Below are 23752 nucleotides of genomic sequence, written 5' to 3' on the forward strand. Positions count from 1 at the left end.
ATAATTATGAAACTTATTATTTTGAAATAATTATGGGGTCATAGGAAGTTGTGAATACAGTACACAGAGTTCTGGGAAGCTTCCTTCAGCGTCCCTCAAATGGGGACAACTCACATAACCGCATTATAACATAAAAAAACCAAGAAATTGACGTTGGTACAGTACTATTAAGTCAATTACAGACCTTATTCAGTTTTCACCATTTTTTACATGCATTCCTATGTGTGTGGTTCTATGCAATTTTATCCCAAGGCTAGATTCATGTAACCACCACTACCATCAAAATACGCAACTTTTCCAAAGGAACTTTCTCACGCTACCCCTTTATTTGTACCCTCCCCACCCATACCTGTTCCCAGTGACCACGAATCTGTTCTCTATCTCCATAGACTTGTTTGCCTACTATGATTTTATGCTTTTGCCACCAGGGAAATGGATAAAATGGTAAGGGGAACCGGGTGACTAACCATACTGATGAAAATGGTAGTATCAGAAGTTTTAAGCAGGAAATAACAAATAAGCTGCTTTCCAATATTGCTTGTAATTTATTCAGAAATTTTATTTTGAGGAAGAAACTCAAAATCGTTCTAAGTCCAATTTTGTATGAGCAGACTCTTAACTGTGCAGTGCTCTTCTGTCTTTCGAAAGTGGTGTGTAGCTACTATTATTGCCAGAAAGTCCCCTTAAGGATTAGAATCCAAGGAGGAAATGAAAGTAAATGAGACATCACACACTCATTGTAGAAACAAGCAATGCTGAATAAATGTTTCTCACTTCGGCAAAGCTGAACTGTTGGCATTAGTTTAATTTTCCTTCCATTTCTTTCCATCTTGTGTTTCATACAGATCCTTTTATGAAAGAAGAACTTTCTCCAAGCATCTTAGGTGTACAAAATCAAATTGTTGTGAAAGTCTTTCCTTAAAATCTACAATCTTGAATTTCATACAACTGTAATCATAGCATGTGTACTTTTGTGTCTGGGTTCTCTCTCTCCAAATGATGTTTCTGAGGTTCATCCATGTTGTAGCACGTATCAGTACTTCGTTCCTTTTTACTGCCGAGTCGTATTTCATTGTGTGGATATACAGTATGTTTATTCTCCTGCTAACGGCTATTTGGATTGTTCTCCAGTTTGGGACTACTATGAAGAAAGCTGTTGTGACTATTCTTGTGTACTTTTTGGTTTAAAAAAAAACTCTCATTTTTTCTTGGATATGTAACTGTAAATGGAATTGAGTCAGAAGGTAGATGAATGTTTAAACTGGTAGACAGTGCTCCATAGTGGTTGTATGAAGTTTGCAAAGCTAATATATGGTGAGAGAGGTCAGAAAAAGGGTGACTTCTGGGTTAGAGGGGCAATTTTCTGAGATGATGGAAAGTTCTATGATTCTGGGCGGTGATCACAGAGGTATATACATAGGTGAAAAGTCATCCCAGTCTACATTTAAGATTTGTGCATGTTACAATATGTAATTTATACCACAATAAAAAAGATGAAAAAAAAAGCCAAACCTACAATCCTGTGTCACCTGAAGCTGCCTCCTCTTACTTGCCTTTCATCATTCTGGCCCCTCCATTCTCTCTATGCATCCTTATCTAAAAATTACTTCCTAGTTTAATAAACAGAATCTGATTATGTTTCAGGTTGGTCTTTCAAATACTAAGATGGTTAAATTATCTCCTCTAAGCCTAATCTTTTCCAGAATAAATACTTCTAGCCCCTCAACTGACACAGTCTTCAGAGCTTCTCACTTATTTTTGTTACGGAGCCATGGGTGATTTCAAAATATGAGAATTAGAAGTGGAAATAATCATCTGAATCCCTGAAACCCGACAGCACAGAGCTCAGGGGAAACGTGCAGTCTGAGCAGCCCTGGCCACGAGCATTCTCTGAGTACTAGTTGGGCTGGCCCTGAAGCTGAGCACCTGGAGCGGTTTGTTCCTATGGTCGTGTGGTCAACAAACCCCTCTGATTCTATTCAAACCAATTTCAGCCAAAGCCAGGTCTTTTCTCTTTTACTTCAGCCATGAGAATTTTTGAACCTATGAGCAGGATTTCACATTTGACTCCATTAAATTTTAAATCTTAAAATAAAATCTAGGACTTCTCTGGTGGCACAGTGGTTAAGAATCCACCTGCCAATGCAGGGGACACGACCCCTGGTCTGGGAAGATCCCACATGCCGCGGAGCAACTAAGCCTGTGCACCACAACTACTGAGCCTGCGCTCTAGAGCCTGCAAGCCACAACTACTGAGCCTGCGCTCTAGAGCCTGCAAGCCACAGCTACTGAGCCTGCGCTCTAGAGCCTGCAAGCCGCAACTACTGAGCCCACGTGCCACAACTACTGAAGCCCGTGCGCCTAGAGCCCGTGCTCCACAACAACAGAAGCCACCGCATGCTGCAACTACAGAAAGCCCGCGCCACGTGCAGCAACAAAGACCCAATGCAGCCAAAAATAAAATAAATAAATTTATAAAAAAATAAAATCTAAACCATTAAATATTAATGGTTTCAGCATATTAGTCCAGGCTATTAGTCATTGTTGTAACTCAACCTACCACTCACAGCTTTGCTCCATATACCTCGTAAGTACACCTTCCTCCCCATATGATTATTATCATCATCAAAATTACTGCTGACATTTATCAAGGGCTTATTAAGTGCCAGGCACTGTTGTTCATCACTTACACACATTAATCCTCAGAGCAACCCTATGAGATAGGACCTACTGCTAGCCCTGTTTTATAGATGGGGAAAGTGAGGCATAGAACAGTTAAGAAATATGCCAACATCACACACTTAGAACAAATAATGAGCTTCCCCCAGAACACACGCTTTTTAACTGTGCTATGCTGTTGACAAGGTCTGATTTAAAAACATACTGACCATAGCAATACCAAGGAGAGAATCCAAAAATGGTATTCTAGAGATCACCCTAAATTTGCAACGGTCTGCAATGATCTATGTGCAACCATTTATTAATAGTTATGATAGGTATTATACCATTAAATTATACCATTTATTAATGGTGTAATAGGTATCATGACCACATTGCTCCACGTTACCTAAAAAGACAGCATTAAAAACATTATCAAAATTCACTTTGTTATAAGGCAGAAACTAACACACCATTGTAAAGCAATTATACTCCAATAAAGATGTTAAAAAAAATCATCAAATGTTTTATTTAAATAAAGATACAAATACTTCCATGGCATTTCTCTAATTCAGAAATATAAAGAAAAATGGCCTTAATAAGAAACATTTAAATATAATTGTATAGACTACAAATATTTTCACATGTACTATCTCATCTGTTTTTATGTCACACAACTTCCTCAGTAAATCCATGCTGGATCTTCAATCACCTCTTTCCTAAGTGTTCATAAACCACATATTTCTCTAGAATTTTGCTGGGATTGATTTATTTGTTGAAATTCTTTAAAAAAAAAGAATCAAAAGTATTGAGGGGAAATAGAAAATAGGAGTGAATAGTTGTATATTTTTATTAACTTATTAACACATTACTTTCTTATCCAGATAGTAGTACTACAAGATAAATCAAAGAACTGGACAACAGCACATGACTGTGTAGGTCAGCCCTCAAAAATCTTTCATTTTACAGATAAAAAATACAGGCCCAGGGAAGCTAAATGATATACTTAAGAGCTGCCTAACTAATTAGTGACAGAGATGGTCTTGCAATACCGTGTCTTTGTCACCATCCCATACTGCCAATGTGGTACTTGCTTTTATTTTCCTTATCATCATTCTCTTATACCTTATCATCTTCCTTGGAAAATGGCTTCACAATCGAAGTCTTGAGACTTTTGCCTCCTCTGAACTTTAGCCGCCCAGAACACCTGCTGACAGGTTTCTACCTCACTTGTATATACTTATTTAGCTATTTGTCATTCTGATATTTTCATAAACTTTAATCATCTGTGTTTAATTTTACATTTTTTTTCCCAGTGGGAATAACTATAATCTCATCTTTTAGAATCTCTCATCCTTCTTGAACCAATTTCCACTTTAACAATCTCTGTATCTCCTATGCCACATAGTGTCCGCACAAAGTATTTATTGAATCTCCATTTATGGGTTTATATTTATCTTTCGTTTGAATTAAAAAAAGGGTGTGACTTCTCGTTGTTGTTATTATAAGCTATACGATAACATGCTCTCCTTTAAGGTGCTTCCTTTTTGGTAAGAATTAAATCCAAGGTATTAACTACTCTCAGGCTTTGTCGACTTTGGTTGTAATTAAAGTGTAAGACAAGACCTTGTCAGAAGCTTTGCTTTTAGCAAATGAGACTCGTAGATTGACAGGTGCAGGCCTTCACATCGCCTGCTCCAAACTCACAACCTCTGAAGACTAGGTGGACCTTCCACCTGTTCCCCACATTCCACTTTTTTTCCCTCCTCATGTCGTTGTTATGACTCAGCAGAAGTAGGCAGGTGTTGGTGGGTTACATGAATCCTGGCAGGCTCTTGATAACGTCTTAGTTACATGCCCCCGAAAGACAGATTATCTAAGGCTTATACTGGGTCTACATAGTTAAGAAAGAGATCCCCAGAGAGCAGATGAAATGAAGTAGTTATAGTTTAAAATAGAAAGTTTTGATCACCCAGGAAATAAAAAAAAGTTTCTGCCTGGGATTCCCATTTGTTGTATAAAGAAGAAAAGCCAAACTCTAAAAACTCTTTTATACTTGTTGGTTGGAAAACCCTGCATACGTTTCCCTGAAGGATAGAATTCTGTTTCTTCGCAGAGTCTGAAATCACCTCCCCAGTCCTCTCCAGCGGCATTCTACTGCTTCACATCTTAGGGCTTTCCCAGCGTTCATCTCTCAACCACCTCAAGTCAAAAAAGGGCAGAGTGTGAATCCACTGTGCCACTCCCTTCACTCTGGGGGCAGGCTGAAGCCCCTCCTCTGCTGACATTGCTTCCAAGTCTCTCCATGGTCTCCAGAACAAAATCCAAACTAGACCCAAAGCTCTTTGAGGCCTGGCCCCTGCTTAACTCACCCAGTGCAAGTTCAGCCCCTTGCTACAGCCTCTGTCTTCCCTCTGCTCTGTGGGAAACAGAGTTCTCCTCACAAGCTGTGTCAAAACTGCCCTGAACCTCTGGACATATTCTCTTTGCCTCCAGCACCTGCGCTGTCTGGCTCAGCACAGATCCCACCTCCACCGGAGTGGCTTCCCTCATTACCCTGGATGAGGTGTCCCTTCCATCTCGGGTTAAACTCGATCAGTCTTTACACTTTACAGCGATTGTCCATTCTCTTATTTCCCTCTCCTACTTACGTGGTGTGCTTTAGGGGTAAAAGCTGTGTTTCTTCATCACTTTGTAACCACAACACAAAGCGATGTTTGAAACATAGTTGGTGGTCAGTGTTTGCTGAATAAAATCCTAAGTTAATGTACTAACATATCAAATCATTTGATATTACCTTCCTTCAACATGCAAACATTTACTTCTAATTTAGCTTCTGGGAGCCAAAAGTGATCAGTGTTGATGGGTGCTTTAAGAGGGAGTCATAACTTGTTATTTCTCAACACGTATGCTTCCTTTATCTTTGCTTACAGCATTCCGGCAGAAGGCATGACATTGGACTGTGCTCTAAATCTAGATGTCTATTTGAAAAGGCAGTGGAATGAAAAAGTGGGGCAGGAAGAACGCAAGAGTAAAAGCTGAAACAAGGTTGAAGACAAGTAGAATTTTTATCCAGAAACAAGGAAGGCAAACCACACATCTTCTGGCTCCCAAGGACCCTTTACGAGAATGATGCTGCTGGGGAAAAAAAAAAAAGTCATCTCAGGGAGGATGACTGTTAAGTTTTCAAAAGTCATAAATGGCTCATAAGATCAAACCTGCAATGCAATGAAATAATCTTACGACAAATTTATGTAATTATGAGTAAAACTGTCAATTTGATGTGTCTCAGAAAACCCATGGGGCAAAACTTTAGATAGGACAGAATTTTTCCAGTGATAATCTTTTCGCCTTATTTCCTTTTGTTCATCTGCAATAATAATAACAATCAAGATGTAATTTTAAAAGGACCATTACTTTCCCGGTGCATGAGATTAGTCAACTGAGGGTCAATTTTACATCTATACTTCTAAAAGAATGTTTTCAAGGGTGGCAACCAGCAGATAAGTCCCAAAGCACCTCACAAGTAAGGACACTATGTCATAGTGCATCTCCATCTAACAAGTTGTTCGTTCACCATAGATGCTCTGAACACCTACTGTAGTACATAAGTGTCCAAGAAGAAGAGGACACAGGGCTTGCTCTCAAAGAGTTTCTTTCTCTGTACTTCCCACAGCATGTTTCAAACTGATTCACTGAGCACGGATTCATCCCACCTCGACTCACCATGGGTTGTTTTTTGTTTTTAACATTTTCTTCAATAGACTGAAAGCTTCTTGGCGACACAGAGTAAATCATATTCATCTCTGAATGTGGAAGCACCTAAAAGTTAGTATTTTCAACATAAAGGTTTGATAGATCCTTGCTGAATTAATTTGAAAAAATTAACCTAATTACTCTTACAACCATTTAAGATTACATAGTATCAAGCATCACTTTTCTTGGTTGCCCAGCAAACTGATATACTTGAAGTTTGTGTAGCCTTGACAGACGCTTTTAGAGCCACGAACTGACTAACCAAACAAACAAAATTGAAAAACAACGAATGAAAATGCAGCCCACTTCTCCTTCCTGTCTGTGGACTGTAATGTCTTATTACTGTACCATTATGTGATGCTGTCCTCCATGTGACTGTCTTCAATAAAATTTCTCAGTTTACTCCTGTTCATGATATGATGCAATGAAAACAACAGGTATGTAAAATTCTGTCCTTAGATTTTTTTTGGGGGGGGGGGGTCCAGACAGTATGAAGTCTTTTTGTCCCACCTTCAAAAAGCCAATCTAAGGTCCCCTTTCAACCAAAGGTGAAAACTTCACTGAAGAAATAAAAAGGACTGATATACTAGAACCTCAAAATGATGCGCCACCTGGGATGGGGAAATACTACATGATCTTGGTAACCTGGAGGAGGGGGAGAGGCACGCAACACGAATTCAACTATCATGCTACAAAGCCAAACAACAGATCTTATTTGCAACTTTCGAATGGATTACCCCAAAAGGTCTGTGTCAGGAGGCCCTTCTGTGGCTGGTGCCCTGGAGCCAAATATGGCAGCTTATGGGATGGTGATGGCCAGCTAAGGAGGGATGTTACCTTGGTAAATTATGATAACTGGGCAGTAAGGATTACTAAAGCCAGCATAAATTTAGAGGGTTTGTTCATGTGCCAACTCTGCGAATTACAGATGTATGCATTCATAAAATGTCTTCCAACATCAGAGATTGTAGAAGTTTTTCACGCACACAGTCTTCACTGAAACAGCATCTGTTATCAGAACTCCCGCTCATTGCATGTATAGTATATACATACACTTTGTAACCTCAAAGGCCTAGTCCTCTTGACAGATCTCTTAGTTTCCAAGTCAGCAGGGCACCCGCTGCAAAGCTATACAGGGCCATCACTTCTCAGTCGCTCGTGCTTACCAGCCTGAAGCCATAGCCCATGGTGTCAGTGCTGATAATTATTTTCTTCTTTGAAGCAGCAACGGGATTATCTGCCTATCTTTTACACAAGGATTCTCTTCAGCATTTGCCGGGTATCCTTGATCTTTTCCATAAGAGCCAGGCCAGGGAAGGGAGCTGGACTAGGCTTCGAGTCTGTCACTAGGGACTGATAGCACTTCAAACCCTCTTTCTTGAATGCAGCCTCCTTTTGTAGTGGATATGTCTCAGAAGCTGCCTGTGCCTATGGCATCAGAACTCACATCTATACATACACTTGACCGAAAAGCACCATTTTGGAGGTCTGGACAGTCTGACACTGACTGCTTCAATACAGATTTTTTTTTTAATATTTATTTATTTAATTTGGTTGTGCCAGGTCTTAGTTGTGGCTCGAGGGCTCCTTAGTTGTGGCATGTGAACGCTTAGTTGTGGCATGCATGCGGGATCTAGTTCCCTGACCAGGGATCGAACCCGGGCCCCCTGAACTGGGAGTGTGGAGTCTTAACCACTGCACCACCAGGGAAGTCCCGTCAATAGAGATTTTATTCACCGGTCCTTCTGGCATCTCAAATCCCTCTTATTCCACAAACATAAATGGAAAACAGCCTAACGAAAAGACAGGGTATCCAGTGACCATTTCAGAGGAATGGAGATGATAGTTGAGTAACTTGTACTAGTTATAAGGCCCTGGGCAATGAACAAAGTGTACAAAATTTTTACTTATAACTACATGCTGACTCTGCAAACCAATGAGTAGCAAAAAGCTTATTCTCTGAATAGTCTCAACATAGAGTGATTCCCTCACGCTTTCTTTAGAATTTCTGTTTTCAATCTACTGAGATGAAAGTATTTCCCCCAATGTTACAAACATGTCTTGTTCTTGAAAGTATACCCTTTGCACATTGCCAGATGGTAGATAATAATGCTAATTTAGGATGGGCTTGACGCCACCAGTAAAAATGGTCTTGATACAGTTGTTGCATTTATATAGTATTCGTGACTATAAAAAAGACCAGCTGTCCCTCACAGGGAAGTTCCTGCCCCCAAATTTAGGGCAATCACTAAATGACCTAATGGAGTAAATATCGAAAAGAGCTTGGATTTGTATTTCTACTGGTACAAATTGCCCCAAGGCTGAAACAATTTGTCTTTTGATGTTGGGCATTTTTCATTTTTCAGCTTTCCAAATGTTAGAGTTGTTTATAGATAAAACTAAGCATTTCCATTCTTACCAAATATCTACACATATGTCCTATGAGATCTAAAATTAATTTTAATAACAGGCCATAACACTTTGGGGGGGGGCAAAAGCCTGGGCTTTTATGCTCTCATTTTAACTGACATTTTATGTATGGTTTTCCATTTGAACAAAATGGATTGAGAACAGAGGTGAAGTTCAGGAGCGGTCACCTTAGCGCTTTAGAATGGTTAATAGTTACTGAATTCTTACTGTATGGCCCACACTGTTCTAAACATTTACCATGGATTAACCGCTTTAATCCTCACAACAAATTCCCGGCTGCGTGATCCTGGGCAAGTTACTTAGGCTTTCTAAGCCTCGATTCCATTTCCAGAGAAAGAAATGGAAGCTTAGAAGGTTAAGTGACTTGCTGAAGTTCACTCGGCCGGTGAAAGGCAGAGCTGGGACTTGATCTCAGCAAGTCTTCCCCACCAACAGGACTGCCTTTGGCATCCTCAGGGATCACTAACTAGAGACAGAACTAGACACTCCCAAAGGAAATGCTCACAAAATTAGCACTCACATTCCTCTTCACTTGCTCTGTGAGATTCTTCTAAAATTGAAATGGGCAAATGATAATGAATAAGAAACGCATGAATTCTTTTCCCCATTCCCACCCTAATCTTTGAGACTTAAGCTTTCAACCTAGGTGGCCTATAAACTTCTTTGAAAGGCGATCCAAAGCTTGCAACAACTTTCTCAATGGCTTTGAAAAGAAGGCTCTGATGCCTTAATGATCTTAAAAAACATTTCTGTCTTTATAGCTAATGTATGACTGAAAAAAAGAGATAAATCTACAATTAAATGGACACCATACATCAAATCCCCTTTGTGACTAAAGAAATCAGGTACACGTTGAAGATGGAAAGACATATTTTGAAGATGGTTTCAGAAAGATAAGCAAATATAGATATGCCCAGTTCTTAAGGAACGATTTTAAAAGAATCTTAAAAGACAATGTGGCAGGGGCTTCCCCTGGTGGCGCAGTGGTTGAGAGTCCGCCTGCCGATGCAGGGGACATGGGTTCGTGCCCTGGTCCGGGAAGATCCCACATGCCGTGGAGCGGCTGGGCCCGTGAGCCATGGCCGCTGAGCCTGCGCTCCACAGCGGGAGAGGCCACAGTGGTGAGAGGCCCACGTACCCCAAAAAAAAAAAAAAAAAAAAAGACAATGTGGCATTACTGAAATTCTGCACCACGGCTCCAGCCCGCCTAATTCATGCCTTTGTAAGAGGAGTGAGAGAGGGAGTGAAAGTCACTTCAGCAAGTCGTACGTTTATGAAAAACACATGGGCTTTTAAAGCCAGCTAAACCTGAATTTGCATCTCAGTTCCACAGTTTTCAAGGAATGTGGTCTCGAAAGTTACTTAAATTCACAAGCCTCAGTTTCTGCGTCTGCTAAAATGGAATAACTACCTCCTTGCAAAGACACTGAAAGGGTTATAGGTAATGTGTGCGATGTGCTTGGCACGTGGTAGGTTCTCAACAAACTGTAGCTGATAATAACAAGAACAGTGTTAATAAAAACAATAAAAAATTCTGCCAACAGCAGAGACCAGTGGAAGTATGATGGTGGTTAAGAGCACGGGCCAGGGGTCAGACCACCTCAGCTTTTATCCTGGCTTTCCTTTCCTCGTAGAATTCACATCTTATTGAAAAAAGACTGTTCTCAGTTTATCTCTGCTCTCATAACATAACATCTCCAGGGCTTTACTTGACATCTTAGGCTCTTCACTTCAGCAAATTACTTAACTCTTCTCTGTACCAGTAACCACAGCTGTAAAATGGGGCTAATAATAGTATCTACCTCATATGTTTGTGGTGAGAATAAATGAGTCCATCCACATAGAGCTTAGAACCACGTCTGACCCTGACACATTATAAGAACTCAGTGCTAGCTGTTTTTATAGTTATTGTGTGAAGGACACTCCAAAACCAACACCAACCACCTGGATAAAAACTGCCCACCCATAATGTTGTTTAACAAATTGAAACTAGAAGAGCACGAAAACTCCTGAGGCTGGCAAGACAGCATTTCAGACTAATGGCTAGAATAATATAAGATCAGAAGTTATCTCAAGGGAAAAAATCAAAACTAGACTGCAGTTTACAAGGAGGTGTGATCAGTTAACTGGTAATCCTACTAAGACTCCAGGGTTGCCAAAGGGCTTCACTGTAAAAGGACTTTGTAAATGTCGCTTTTAAAAGTCAAAGCAAATAAAAAAGTGGAGAAGAATAAGAATGAGGCAAAGGGAACACAGGTTGCCTTCCTCCTTTCCTCAGAACATGTTGTGTTTTTTTCCCCCATGCTTTACCGTATTTCTAAATCCTTTTTGCAAAGGTCAGAAAAGCAGCACTAATCCCATTGTGTCACTTCCCAACATACTACTTAAAAACATTCAGCTACCTAGCAAATGTAATAAAGAAGGATGGCTGTACCCATAAAACATCCAAGAAACAGCTACCAAACCAGAGCATTCCAATTTGCAAAGATAACATATAATCCTGCTGCTTTGGGTGTGGCTCGATGGCGAGGGATGGTGAGGCTGGGATTCAAAGTGCTGTCTCCAGCATCTCATGGATTAGGATGATGACATCTGAACCAGGGTGAAGAACAGGGCACCCCCATTGCTGTCTGTACTCCAAGCCCTCTGAAGCACCCACTTTCTAACACAGGGGCAGAAAATGGGACAAGAACTGGGTCAAGGTCCTTTGGGTCTCCAGAAAAAGCAGCAGGGATGAACTTGAAAGAGCCCATTTTATGGTACGGGGTGAGGAAGAAGAGGCATGTGTTTAATAGTCTTGTGTGGTTGCAGCTCACTCCTCAAGCAACAGTAACTTCAGCAGCCACCTCATCATAGTTCTACTGTAAATGACACTGGCCCGAGCCAAGTCTGTACCAAAACACCCTCCAGAATTCAGCTGGGGTTAGGTCATCTGCAGTCTATTGACAACTGCTGAACTTAAAACCCCTAACGAGGCATCTCAGCAACAGTATGTGTCCTGCCACTAATGAGGCTCTTTTTCCATGAATAATGAATAAGAACATCATCTCTGTTGCCAGGTACAAACATAAACAAAGCTCAACACAAGGGCCTTGGTATGGTGAGTTTGTCCATTTGCAACAAAGGAATTTTGCAAAGTGAGAGCCAAGTTTTAGTGGAGGGTGGGACAAGCTCTTGTAACGAATAATGTGGACATATGTTATCAGAATCTAATAAATCAGCTTTTGGTTGTTGTGGAACAGAGGCTGTGCAAAGGGATAGAGAGAGACAACAGAAAGCTCCAAATGAGTTCATTTCTTTATTTTACACTCAGTCTCGTAACACAAAGCTGATGATTTCTGTAATGAGCCAAAATCTTCAGGAAAGGAGCCTTAGGAGATCTGAGATCCCAAAGGCTCTGTTGGTTAAATCTTTTCTTAAGCCTTGATGTATCAGGCTGAGGGCAGGTCGGCGCTGGGGATGAGAACACTGGAACCTTGCCATGACACTGATGGCTACGGGGCGGCATGTGGAAAAGTGCATGGCCACTTGAACCCATGTGCTGGGTTCTGCTGGCACTAAAAGGCCTGTAATGTATGAGCATTTTGCCTCTAAGGTAAAGTCTAAGCCTCTGGCTTAGACTCCCAAGGTCATCCCAACAGAGATTCCACATATAAACAGAGAACAAAAGTGAGCTGACATGAAGGCCAAACAGTCTTTATTTTGTTTACTATAAAGTGTGCCACAAATACTTTTGTCTCTTTCTAAAATCAGTTCCATATTAGGTAGCGTATATCTTGTTACACAGGGTGCTCATGTTTGCACAGGCCAAGTGATGCCATCACTGGCTGACGGGTTTTAGTTTCCATCAGTTTGAGCAAGAATTAACAATAAAATAAAACAAAAACAGTCTCATGATGCCTCAGTTCCTCCAACTGCGGGGGGTAACAACTCTAACCTATTTCAGAGATTCCTTATGAAGAACTGTAGGTCAAAAATAAGACTCAAATAGTATAGTTTGCCCTATATGTTTGATGACTATTTTGACCTGAATAATTATTTTTTTATTTTTATAAATTAATTTTATTTATTTATTATTTTTGGCTGTGTTGGGTCTTCGCTGCTGTGCACGTACTTTCTCTAGTTGAGGCGAGCAGGGGCTACTCTTTGTTGCGGTGTGCGGACTTCTCGTTGCCGTGGCTTCTCTTGTTGCGGAGCACGGGCTCTAGGCGCGTGGGCTTCAGTAGTTGTGGCTCGCAGTCTTTAGAGCACAGGCTCAATAGTTGTGGCGCACGGGCTTAGTGACTCCGCGGCATGTGGGATCTTCCCGGACCGGGGCTCAAACCTGTGTCCCCTGCATTGGCAGGTGGATTCTTAACCACTGCGCCACCAGGGAAGTCCCCCTGAATAATTCTTTAAATGCACTAAAGATGCTTACTTAAGAAAAAATATTTTATAAAGTAAACAATGATCATAAGTAATCACTCCCTAATATCCATTTTTATAAGCAAATATATTTATTTTCGGGAGACAGTTAATGAAAGATGGCAGAATAGTATGAAATTCTGCAGAGATTCCAGAAGCTAAGTCATGGCAGGTAATTCTGTAGAAAATTTTTGTACAATTAATCAAATAGTAAATTCACAGACAATGGCAATATGAGCAGAAGAGTTTTCAAATATCTAGGAGATGTCAGTTTATTTTTCTGGTTTATTAAGAAGAGGCAAAATGTTATCCTGTGCTCATGGGTGACCGCAAAGCCTCTCATATGAAGAAATGGGGGTTATTCTGCTAATGAGGAGAAGACCTGGGATGAAAGGGCCATGATCTTATCTTCAAATATTACTGAACTGTCACAAGGTTTGTAGCAAGAGCTACCAGCTGTTCTATTGCTTTGAAGGATCAACATAACCAACAGGTAGTGGTCACAGTCAGCCGATGAGGGGTCACAGCAGGAGCTCAAACAGTCAGTGCTGCTCCAACAAGGTACATGCTACCTGCAGAGGTTCTGAGTGATTCCTGACCACGGAAATCAGGTGGAAATTCTCTAAGAGGATAGTCATCAAAGTGCTGTGCTATAAAAATGATCCTTCTGATCTAATCATTGAAATACATCAAGAAGAGAGGAATACTCAAGTAGATAAAAGTACCCAAGGACTTACCATCATACTTTGCTAAGACCGCCTGAACATCAGCATATGCTTGTAGTTCCAGAAGGGCTTCTAAAAGGTTTTCATGGATGTTGAACATGCTCAGGAGAGGGAACTCCTTCATTAACTAGGAAAGAAGAAACCAAGGAATAATTAACATATGTTTCTTGTCTTTTTAAAGTATAACTAATACTGAGTTATATTTATACACTACATATAAAAGTATAATGTAATTTTTAGAAGTATACTTAATACTGAATGATGAGCATTCATATCAATTATTATGTTGTAAAGCAATAAATGCTTACATTTTTTCCTGCTATTTTGGAAAAATGGCAACTTTGAATTTGTGAGAAAGTAAGGTGGGAGAAATTCCAAAAGTGAGGAGTTTTTATGAACACTGAGGAACATGCTTAGAGGTAGTACTGAATAATGTTAAAATGCCTTAAAGGTCAAATCAAGTGAAGGTTGAAAACTATCTCATAGGTGTTAACGGTTAGCAGTTTTGGATGGAAGCCAGAGGGTAGAAGGAGAAACAAAAGGCACTACTCTTCTGAGCAGCCTGGTGACCAAGTTAAGGAGAAAAAGTAGGAAAATAACTAGAAGGTGATATGTGTTGAGAAAATTTGTAGGTAGTGAGACAGGGAATGTTAGTAAAAGAAGAGGATGTTCAGGAGTTCCTGCCTGGTGGTCTCAACAAAACAGAAGTCAAGATTATTTTCTGAGACTGAGGGAACAGGTGGCAGGGAGGAAATACGAAGACAGCAGTCGAAGTGTAGAACAATCAAGGATTGCAGAGGCCATCTTGGGGCCCTAACAGACCATGAATTTGCAGAGGTTATAATTGGCACTGTTGTCAAGTTTCAGCTAACAGTGCTCAGCAGCCCAGGTACAGTGGCAAAGATGTCAAATGATGAGGCTGAGCCTGGGAAGACTGAATTAGGTTCAATGAGAAGTCAAGAAGAGAACTGGCTAGAATGGTGAAAGAATGATTAAAGGAACGGCCTCAGGTTCTCAACAGCATGGGGAGGAAGAGAGGTCCAAAGAGAGTTAAAAGATATGATAATGAATTTCACTGGAAAACAAAGAGAAAGAAGACAGGACCAAGAATTTCAGAGTAAAATCTTATCCTCAAGAAAAATAAATTTCACCTTAAGAAAAAGATAACCAGGGTCTTTATAAAGCAAAGACACACACACACACGCACACACATGCCTATTTATATATATGTGTGTGTGTATGTATGTATTGATGTATACGTATATAACCTCTATTTAATCTCCTAAATGGATAACTGTTTTCTAACATAACACAATGACCTCTAAAAAAGTGATACCTTTTTTTTTTTTTTTTTTGCAGTATGCAGGCCTCTCACTGTTGTGGCCTCTCCCATTGTGGAGCACAGGCTCCGGACGCGCAGGCTCAGCGGCCATGGCTCACGGGCCCAGCCGCTCCGCGGCATGTGGGATCTTCCCAGACCGGGGCACGAACCCGTGTCCCCTGCATCGGCAGGCGGACTCTCAACCACTGCGCCACCAGGGAAGCCCCGATACCTCTTTTTTTGATGTCAAAATATTTAACGCAATTGTGCTGAGAGAAATAATAGTCAAAAATAGGCTAATTTACTGTTAAGCAAGAAACCAGTGGATACATTGCATTGACTATCCACTTCTTCCAAGTTATAAAATCTTTGCCATATTGTTTTGTTTTTTTAAAGCCAAGAACATTTAGCATATCTCTAAAAACAAGTAATTTTCTGCCGCTCCAAAGCATCATATTACCAACGAATAACACCTATCAAAATGATTATGTCTTCAATAAGCCTGTCTGAACCCCCTAGAGACAGCCTGCAGTATTTTCATTGCTAGTAAAGTAAGTGAATAAGGCTGTATCACACATTGTTGATGTTCTGTAACCAATAAAAGTATTTCTTGTTCTGGTTCACTTTGATTCTGGCTGACATCACCTTTTGATTTTTTTTCCCTTTATAATTAGTGCTTGTTAGAATTAAATCTCTCTGTCATTCAGCATTTGGCAACACAATCAAGACATTCTCTAACCTGCAACATTTAAACATTTACCATTTTCAACCAATTCTTCAGGTAAAGGTCAAACTTCAAGGACACAAATCATATTCTATAATTTAAAAAGTGCAACTCCAAATATTAGTATGCTGAAGCTTAAAAACTGAGAGGGGGGTCTAATTAAAATCCAATGAGACTAAGAGCAAACATGGAGGTCTTGGCTTGTTTAAACAGAACTTGAAGTAAGATGCTAGGAGTCTGGGCAGCAATGCTTTTGCTGGAAGCTTGGACAGAGTACACCATGTCCAAAAAAATAATCACCAATAAAAGGATTTTAAACATGGCAAATAGCAAATGTTGGAGAGGTAATCGAAGTCATATGACAATTTGGAAATCTAGCTTTGCTTCTTGAATATAAACAAGAAGAAAAAGTGAACCTTCTGCTGCCCCATCTCACTCTAGCTCACACCTGGCCCTCTCCAGCCCTTCACAACAAGCTCTCTTAGAAAAAAGCCATGAATGTTCTACTCCCGCAGCTCCCTTCAATCCTCACTGCAAGCTACAATCTGGCTTCCAGCCCCACAATTCCTCTGAATCTGTTCATTCCACATTCCCAGGTGACTTAAATTGCTCCTGTGGACGCCCTCCAGTCCTTTTTGTGCTTGACCTCTGCAACATTGGACAGTTTGATGACTTTTTCCTTGAAACTCTTGTGTCTCTTGGCTTCCTCAACACCATTCCCTTCTGGTTTTCCTCGTACTTATCTTCTAGCTCCTTCTCTAGTTTCCCCCTTGTCTGCTACTTAGGAGAAGGTTGTCTCCCTGGTTATGCCCCAAGTGCCCTTCACATAAACACCCTCATCTCTAGAGTACTTCTGTGTCCAGGGTCTCAATAACACCACCTTTGTGGGGATGGCTCCCACATCCTCACATCCTCACATCCTGCTCTGACCTCTCTCCTAAGCCATTACATCAATTTACAAACTATCTCCCTGACAGTTTTACCCGATCCATCTAATACTGGGCTCATAAATTTCTCCTCCCCACGCCAACCCTTCAAACCTGTTCCCCCCCCCACCCCCCGCCGTAGTACTTCCTATTTCAGAAAAGAACCATTAAGCCCCACTAACCTCTTCGCCCTACTCACAATAGCCACCTTAGAGGTCCCTAAACCCCTGAATTCATATGTAAAAAATGCTGGTAGTTTTCATCAGGTTCGAAGAAAGCTCTGTCATGCAAACAAATACATAAACATAAAACAAGCAAACACTTTTTAAGAATCGTTATCATTTCCTCTTTTCTCTGACCTTGCTGCCAATAACTTAGTTTATGCCCTTACACTTGGCCTAAATTGCTCAAATAGCATCTTCCTCTGCTTACTTCTAGATCATCTTTTTCCAGCCCACCCTTCACGTTACTGTCATAACGGCTTTTCAAATAAACACACTTGAGTCCATCTCAAGCCTGCTTAAAAGGCAACCACTGACGTGGCTGGACGTATCCTAAGGAAAAATGCAGATGTGAATATAAATTTACAAACAAGATTGTCTTTCACGACATTATTTATAGTAGTGAAAAATGCAAGCAACTTAAAACTTTATCTATTATGAGGCATTTACGTAAAATAAGATAAAGTCATCTATTGGGCTATGATATACAGTCATTAGTAGCTAAATTCTCAAATAATTATTAATGGCATGGCCTTGGAAATGCAGACACATGACATTACATTAGAAAAAGTAAGATACAAACCAAATAACACAGTAAGATCAAGCTTTTCTTCTGTATCTATGCATAGAAACATACTTGGTTAGAAACATACCAAAATGTTTACTAGTAGTTATTTCTGGTTAGTGAGATTAAAGGTGATTTTTATTTCTTCCTTCATATTTACCATAGGTTGTAATACTTTTAAAAGGAGTATGTGTACATTCTATAAACGGGGGTGGAAAAACTGTTTTTGAGAATATTGACTTCTCTGAGAACTATGAAACATTGATAAAGGAAATTGAAGATGATTTAAAGAAATGGAAAGCTATCCCATGCTCTTGGATTGAAAGAATTCATACTGTTAAAATGGGCATACTACCCAAAGCAATCTACAGTTTTAATGTGATCCATATCAAATTACCCATGACATTCTTCACAGAACTAGAACAAATAATCCTAAAATTTATATGGAATCACAAAAGACCCAGAATTGCCAAAGCAATCCTGAGGAAAAAGAACAAAGCTGGAGGCATAACCCTCCCAGACTTCAGACAATACTACAAGGCTACAGTAATCAAAATACCATGGTACTGGCACAAAAACAGACATATTGATCAATGCAACAGAACAGAGAGCCCAGAAATAAACCCACACATCTATGATCAATTAATCTTTGACAAAGGAGGCAAGAATATACAATGGGGAAAAGACAGTCTCTTCAGCAAGCGGTGCTGGGAAAGCTGGACAGCAACATGTAAATCAATGAAGTTAGAACACACACTCACACCATGTACAAAAATGAACTCAAAATGGCTTAAAGACTTGAATATAAGACATGATACCATAAAACTCCTAAAAGAGAACATAGGCAAAACCTCTGACATAAATTGTAGTAATGTTTTCTTAGGTCAGTCTCCCAAGGGAATAGAAATAAAAGCAAAAATTTAAAAACGGGACCTAATTAAACTTAAAAGCTTTTGCACAGCAAAGGAAACCATCAAGAAAACAAAAAGACAACCTATGGAATGGGAGAAAATATTTGCAAATGGTGCAACTGACAAGGGCTTAATTTCCAAAATATACAAACAGCTCATATAGCTCAATATCACAAAAACCCAAACAACCCAATTAAAAAATGGGCCAAAGACCTAAACAGACATTTCTCCAAAGAAGACATACAGATGGCCAACAGGCACATGAAAAAATGCTCAACGCTGCTAATTATGAGAGAAATGCAAATCAAAACTACAATAAGGTATCACCTCACACCACTCAGAATGGTCATCATCAAAAAGTCTACAAATAATAAATGCTGGAGAGGGTGTGGAGAAAAGGGAACTCTCCTACACTGTTGGTGAGAATATAAATTGGTGCAGCCACTATGGAGAACAGTATGGAGGTTCCTTCAAAAACTAAAAATAGGGTTACTGATATGATCCAGCAATCCCACTCCTGGGCATATATCTGGAAAAGATGAAAACTCAAATTCAAAAAAATACATGCACCCCAATGTTCACAACAGCACTATTTACAATGGCCAAGACATGCAAGCAACTTAAGTGTCCACTGGCAAATGAGTGAATAAAGAAGATGTGGTATATATGTAATGGAATATTACTCAGCCATAAAAAAAGAATGAAATAATATCATTTGCAGCAACATGGACAGACCTAGAGGTTATACTAAGTGAAGTAAGTCAAACAGAGAAAGACAAATGTCACATGATATCACTTACATGTGGAACCTAAAAAAAATGATAGAAATGAACTTATTTACAAAACAGACTCATAGTAAACAAACTCATGGTTACCAAAGGGGAAAAGGGGGAGTAGGGATAAATTAGGAGTTTGGGACTAACAGATACACACTACTATATATGAAACAGATAAACAACAAGGACCTACTGTATAGCATAGGGTACTATATTCAATATCTTGTAATAACCTATAATGGAAAAGAATCTGAAAAAGAATATATATATGTATATATATATAATATATATACATATATATGTATGTATCTGTATTAAATAAATCACTTTGCTGTACACCTGAAACTAACACAATATTATAAATCAACTATACTTCAATAAAAAGGGAGAAAAAAGAATATTGACTTCTCATCAAATTTAGGATATAAAGTCCTTAGCATGGCAAACACAGCCCCTCGTGACCAGTCCCTGTCTACTGGCCAGCCTCACTTCTAGCCATTTACTAGACACACACTACATCTCACCATAGAATGGCTTTCAGTTCTTTAAACAAGCCACATTCACTCATATTTCTACCTGTGTGCTCCCTCTCCCTGGGTGCTCTCCCTTCGGCCTCCTGGGTCAATCTGGCCAGGTCCTCAACTTCCAGGAACCCTTACCTGCCCACCCCTGACTCCTGACCTCTTATCCTCCATCTGCCAGGTTAGGGACTCCTGCCCCAAACTCCCAGAGTCCTTGTCACAATGGTCTGCTGGTCCATCTTCCCCATGAGCCTGGGAAGAGTGTGAGAGCAGGAACTCTGTCTTATCACTAGGTTCTTGGTCACTGACTGACCCATCGTAGGTGCTCAACACATATTTGATGAATGGAAGGCTTTTTAAAGGCTTTTAACAGTACTCTTCCTTTGGGGTACAGTCATATGGGTGCTGCCACAGGCCTGCTTCAGGCCCTGGGGTCACATATCCCTCAACATGTTCCTCTACCATTTAAAATCTTCCAATGACTTTCAGTATCTGCACCTTAGAAAAGGTATAGCTAGAACACATAAGCTTTGACTCAACGTAAGGAAGAATTTTCTTATACTTAGAGTTGTCTGAAAATGAACAGATGGTGTACAAAGTCTCCATCAATGGAACTTCATAGAGAGAGAGGACCGTCACTGGACAGGGACGCTCAAGAAAAGACAGAGGACCTTTTAAATCCTCTAATTCCAAGGAAAAGCATCCCAGCTCCTAAGCATAACTTTCAGGCCCTCCCTCAGCTCAGTGCCAGATGCCTCTTGCCTGCCCCGCCCCCCCGCCACCGTCTTCTACAGATTAAACTCTAGCCTAGTCGGATCAGACTATTATACACCATCCCTGAAATTCTTTCTACAGTTCCTAGACACTGTGTTTTTGCTCAAACTGTTCTTACCACCTGGAATACCTTTTCGCTTCATTTACAAGGCAGCCTGTCAAAATCACCCCACCCTCCAAAGCCCAGATCAAATGCCACCTCCTAAAGTCACAGCATCATAGAAAGTGAGAGCCAGAAGACCTTGTGGAGATCATCCAAACACCCTCCTCAGTTTACAGACAGCTCCCTCCCACCCCCGCCCCACCAAACAACAATGAAGGCTGCAAATTTAAGTCATTCAGCCAAGTTAGTGCCAGGACTATGATTCAAATCAGTACTGATTCCAAATTTCAACACATCAGAACACTGTCTCTGGCCTGCCAAGTCTAGGAGAAGTAAACCATTTTGCTTATGCTTCTCTGCTATAACACTTACCTATCTGCTTGGTATTGTGTTTGCATGAATATATGCAGACAGCTATATTACAGAGGAAAGGGCCCTCTACATTTGGAGTTATTCATGAGTTTAAATCTCACTTCTACCACTTACTACCTGTGTGACTTTGTACACGTTACATAACCTCTCTGAGCCTTGGTTTTCGTATCTCCTGGGTCTCAGCCCATACGGCATTTTCCCAGACTCTCTCTACCACCTATGTGATGTCATCACTGCACTCACATCACCATTTTCCATTGCTTCTATCACATTCTGAAATCGTCTTATTTATTTACTTATGTAGCTGAATATTAGATAATTTAAAAAGCAAAACAGTAAACAGAGTGACAGTAGGTAATACTGTAATTTCACAGGTCAGCAAATTTTTTCTGTATAGAGCCAGACAGCAAATGCTTTGGGCTTTGCGAGCCATATGGTCTCTGTTGTGACTACTCAATTTTGACATTACAGCATGAAAGCGGCCATGGACAGTACATAAATGAATGAGTGAGGCTAGGTTCCAACAAAACTTAACTTATAAAAACAGGCAGGAGACCAGATTCGGCTGCAGGCCTTAAACTGCCAATCCCTGGCTAACTGGAATAAGTTTCAAAAAACAAAAGGTCTTCATAAAATGAGTTTTATAGTGATATTACATTTGAAAAACATAGCATCTCTCACACACACAGCTGGTTCAGCAGACTGTAGTAAAATGGAAAAAGGCCTACTCTACAACCCAATACTTCCTCTTCCAGCTCTGTTTCCTAGAGCCCGTTCATACATATTTCTGAGGATTCGCATACTGGGATATTCACACAGGATGAGGAACACTGCCATAAATAGCAGAATGGATAGATCAGATGAGGTTTACTCATGACAAAATGCTATTCAGCAGGCAAAAGGAAGGAGTTAAGCTTAATATGTCTTAATGTAGACAAACATCAAGCAGTTTTGAGTTCTCTAGAAATACTCTAGAGAAACAGGCTGGAGAATATAACATTTAATTAAATTTTTTAATGCACACAAAACAATCCTACATATTGTTTATGGGTATATTTTATGGAAATATATGAAAGCAAACTGAAAAAACAAAGTTGCTGGTACCTAAGGGGAGGTGAATGGTGTGAGTGGTAGCCACATGGGGTCTATAGCTTTATATTGTTTTATGATAAAAACCGTTAATTATTAATTTACTACTATTTAGTTTTATAATTAATTCTGGGTAGTGAGGCTGTTTTTTCATATATTAAATTTTTACACATTTTTAAAGTTGCTTCCTCAAACATAGGAAGCTCATTAGATGTACTTTTCATTTGTAATTCCTCAAGTCATGAAGACTTTGATTTTTATCATTTAGACTTTAATTTGTTTTCCTATTTTCTAATTGCCCTTTGAAGCAAAATTACTTCTTCCTGTTGGGGGTTTGACTCTGTAGCTCCTTAAAATATTTCTAGCAATGTCTGATTAGACAAGATTTAGAGAATTTCCTCCAAAATTAATGTGAGTTAATAGATTTTAATATACTGCACTTGAATTTGATAATGATGACAAGATAATAATAGCTAATCTCAGATGAACCACGTCTTCGAGTCCCATCTTAGAGTCCCAATTTTCCTCCATTTGAGTTCCAGAGAGTAGGGCCGCTGACAGACGTGGTGTGAAGAGCTATAAGAATTATTATCTTACCTTGAAGGATGCTTCAGAGTTAAATTTCCTCTAAGTCCCTCTCTCTAACCCTTATAGCTGGGATTGGGGTTGAGGCTGGAGATAGGGTTAAGGGTTAGGCTTAGCTGAGACCACCTAACAGGAAAATTCTTCTGTCATAAAATTCCTTCTTGCTTCCTCTCCAGAACCACAAAGATTCCCATGACATACTGTTTTCAAAATAAAAGAGAAGGCACCGCACATATTAGTGGGGCTGCTGGAAAGGGTTCAACATGGGGGAGGTGGTATACAAAAGTCAAGAGCACCACTGCCTTTGGAATCAGATAGATCGGGTTCCCATTCAGGGACAGTGGAGTTTCTTGGCACCAGGTGAGTTGATTTTTCTCATCTGCAAGATAAGGATAATACCTAGCTCACAGTGCACCCAGACACAATCCAGGGCTTGGTAAATGTCAGTCATTATCCTTGCACGTTAACACCAGATACACTGTATTTTCAAGGTGCTATTTGTTTCGCTGTGTGCGACTAAGTTTCCTTCAGGGGTTTAACTGCGCAGTATAACATATCCCAATTCATTTATTTATTTTGAAATAATGTACAAAAAATAGCTTGGTGACATAATTAGCCTTTCTACTAAGAAACTCGAATGAAGGCATATGATAAACATAAAGGCCTGTTTTCTATAAGCTAAGTCATTCTAAATAAATCTTTAAAGTCCTATCTAGCATAGTTCTGTTTATTTATTGCCAGCTATCTTCTCTGCACTGGTAATTGCTTTCTCCTGGCAGTAAGAAATTTATATGCCCTGTTTTGCCCAAATATTACAGTTCACATACAATGAAAACACTAACTCTCCTATGATTCCTCTAATACCTAGGGGGAAGAACATGGGATGGGCCA

General features: G+C 39.9%; 1 protein-coding gene across 7 annotated transcripts in view; it reads right to left on the minus strand.

Moving 5' to 3' along the window:
• The window catches only part of ST7 (suppression of tumorigenicity 7), a 254688-nt gene that overhangs the window by 42082 nt on the left and 188854 nt on the right, over positions 1 to 23752 (minus strand). For all 7 annotated transcript variants that reach the window (XM_030857624.2, XM_030857622.2, XM_030857625.3 and 4 more), the window contains one exon: positions 13986 to 14100. In XM_030857624.2, coding sequence (XP_030713484.1) covers positions 13986 to 14100 — 115 coding nt within the window. The remainder of the gene's footprint in view (positions 1 to 13985; positions 14101 to 23752) is intronic.

Source organism: Globicephala melas, chromosome 9 (genome assembly GCF_963455315.2).
Source record: "Globicephala melas chromosome 9, mGloMel1.2, whole genome shotgun sequence".
NCBI classification, from domain to species: domain Eukaryota; kingdom Metazoa; phylum Chordata; class Mammalia; order Artiodactyla; family Delphinidae; genus Globicephala; species Globicephala melas.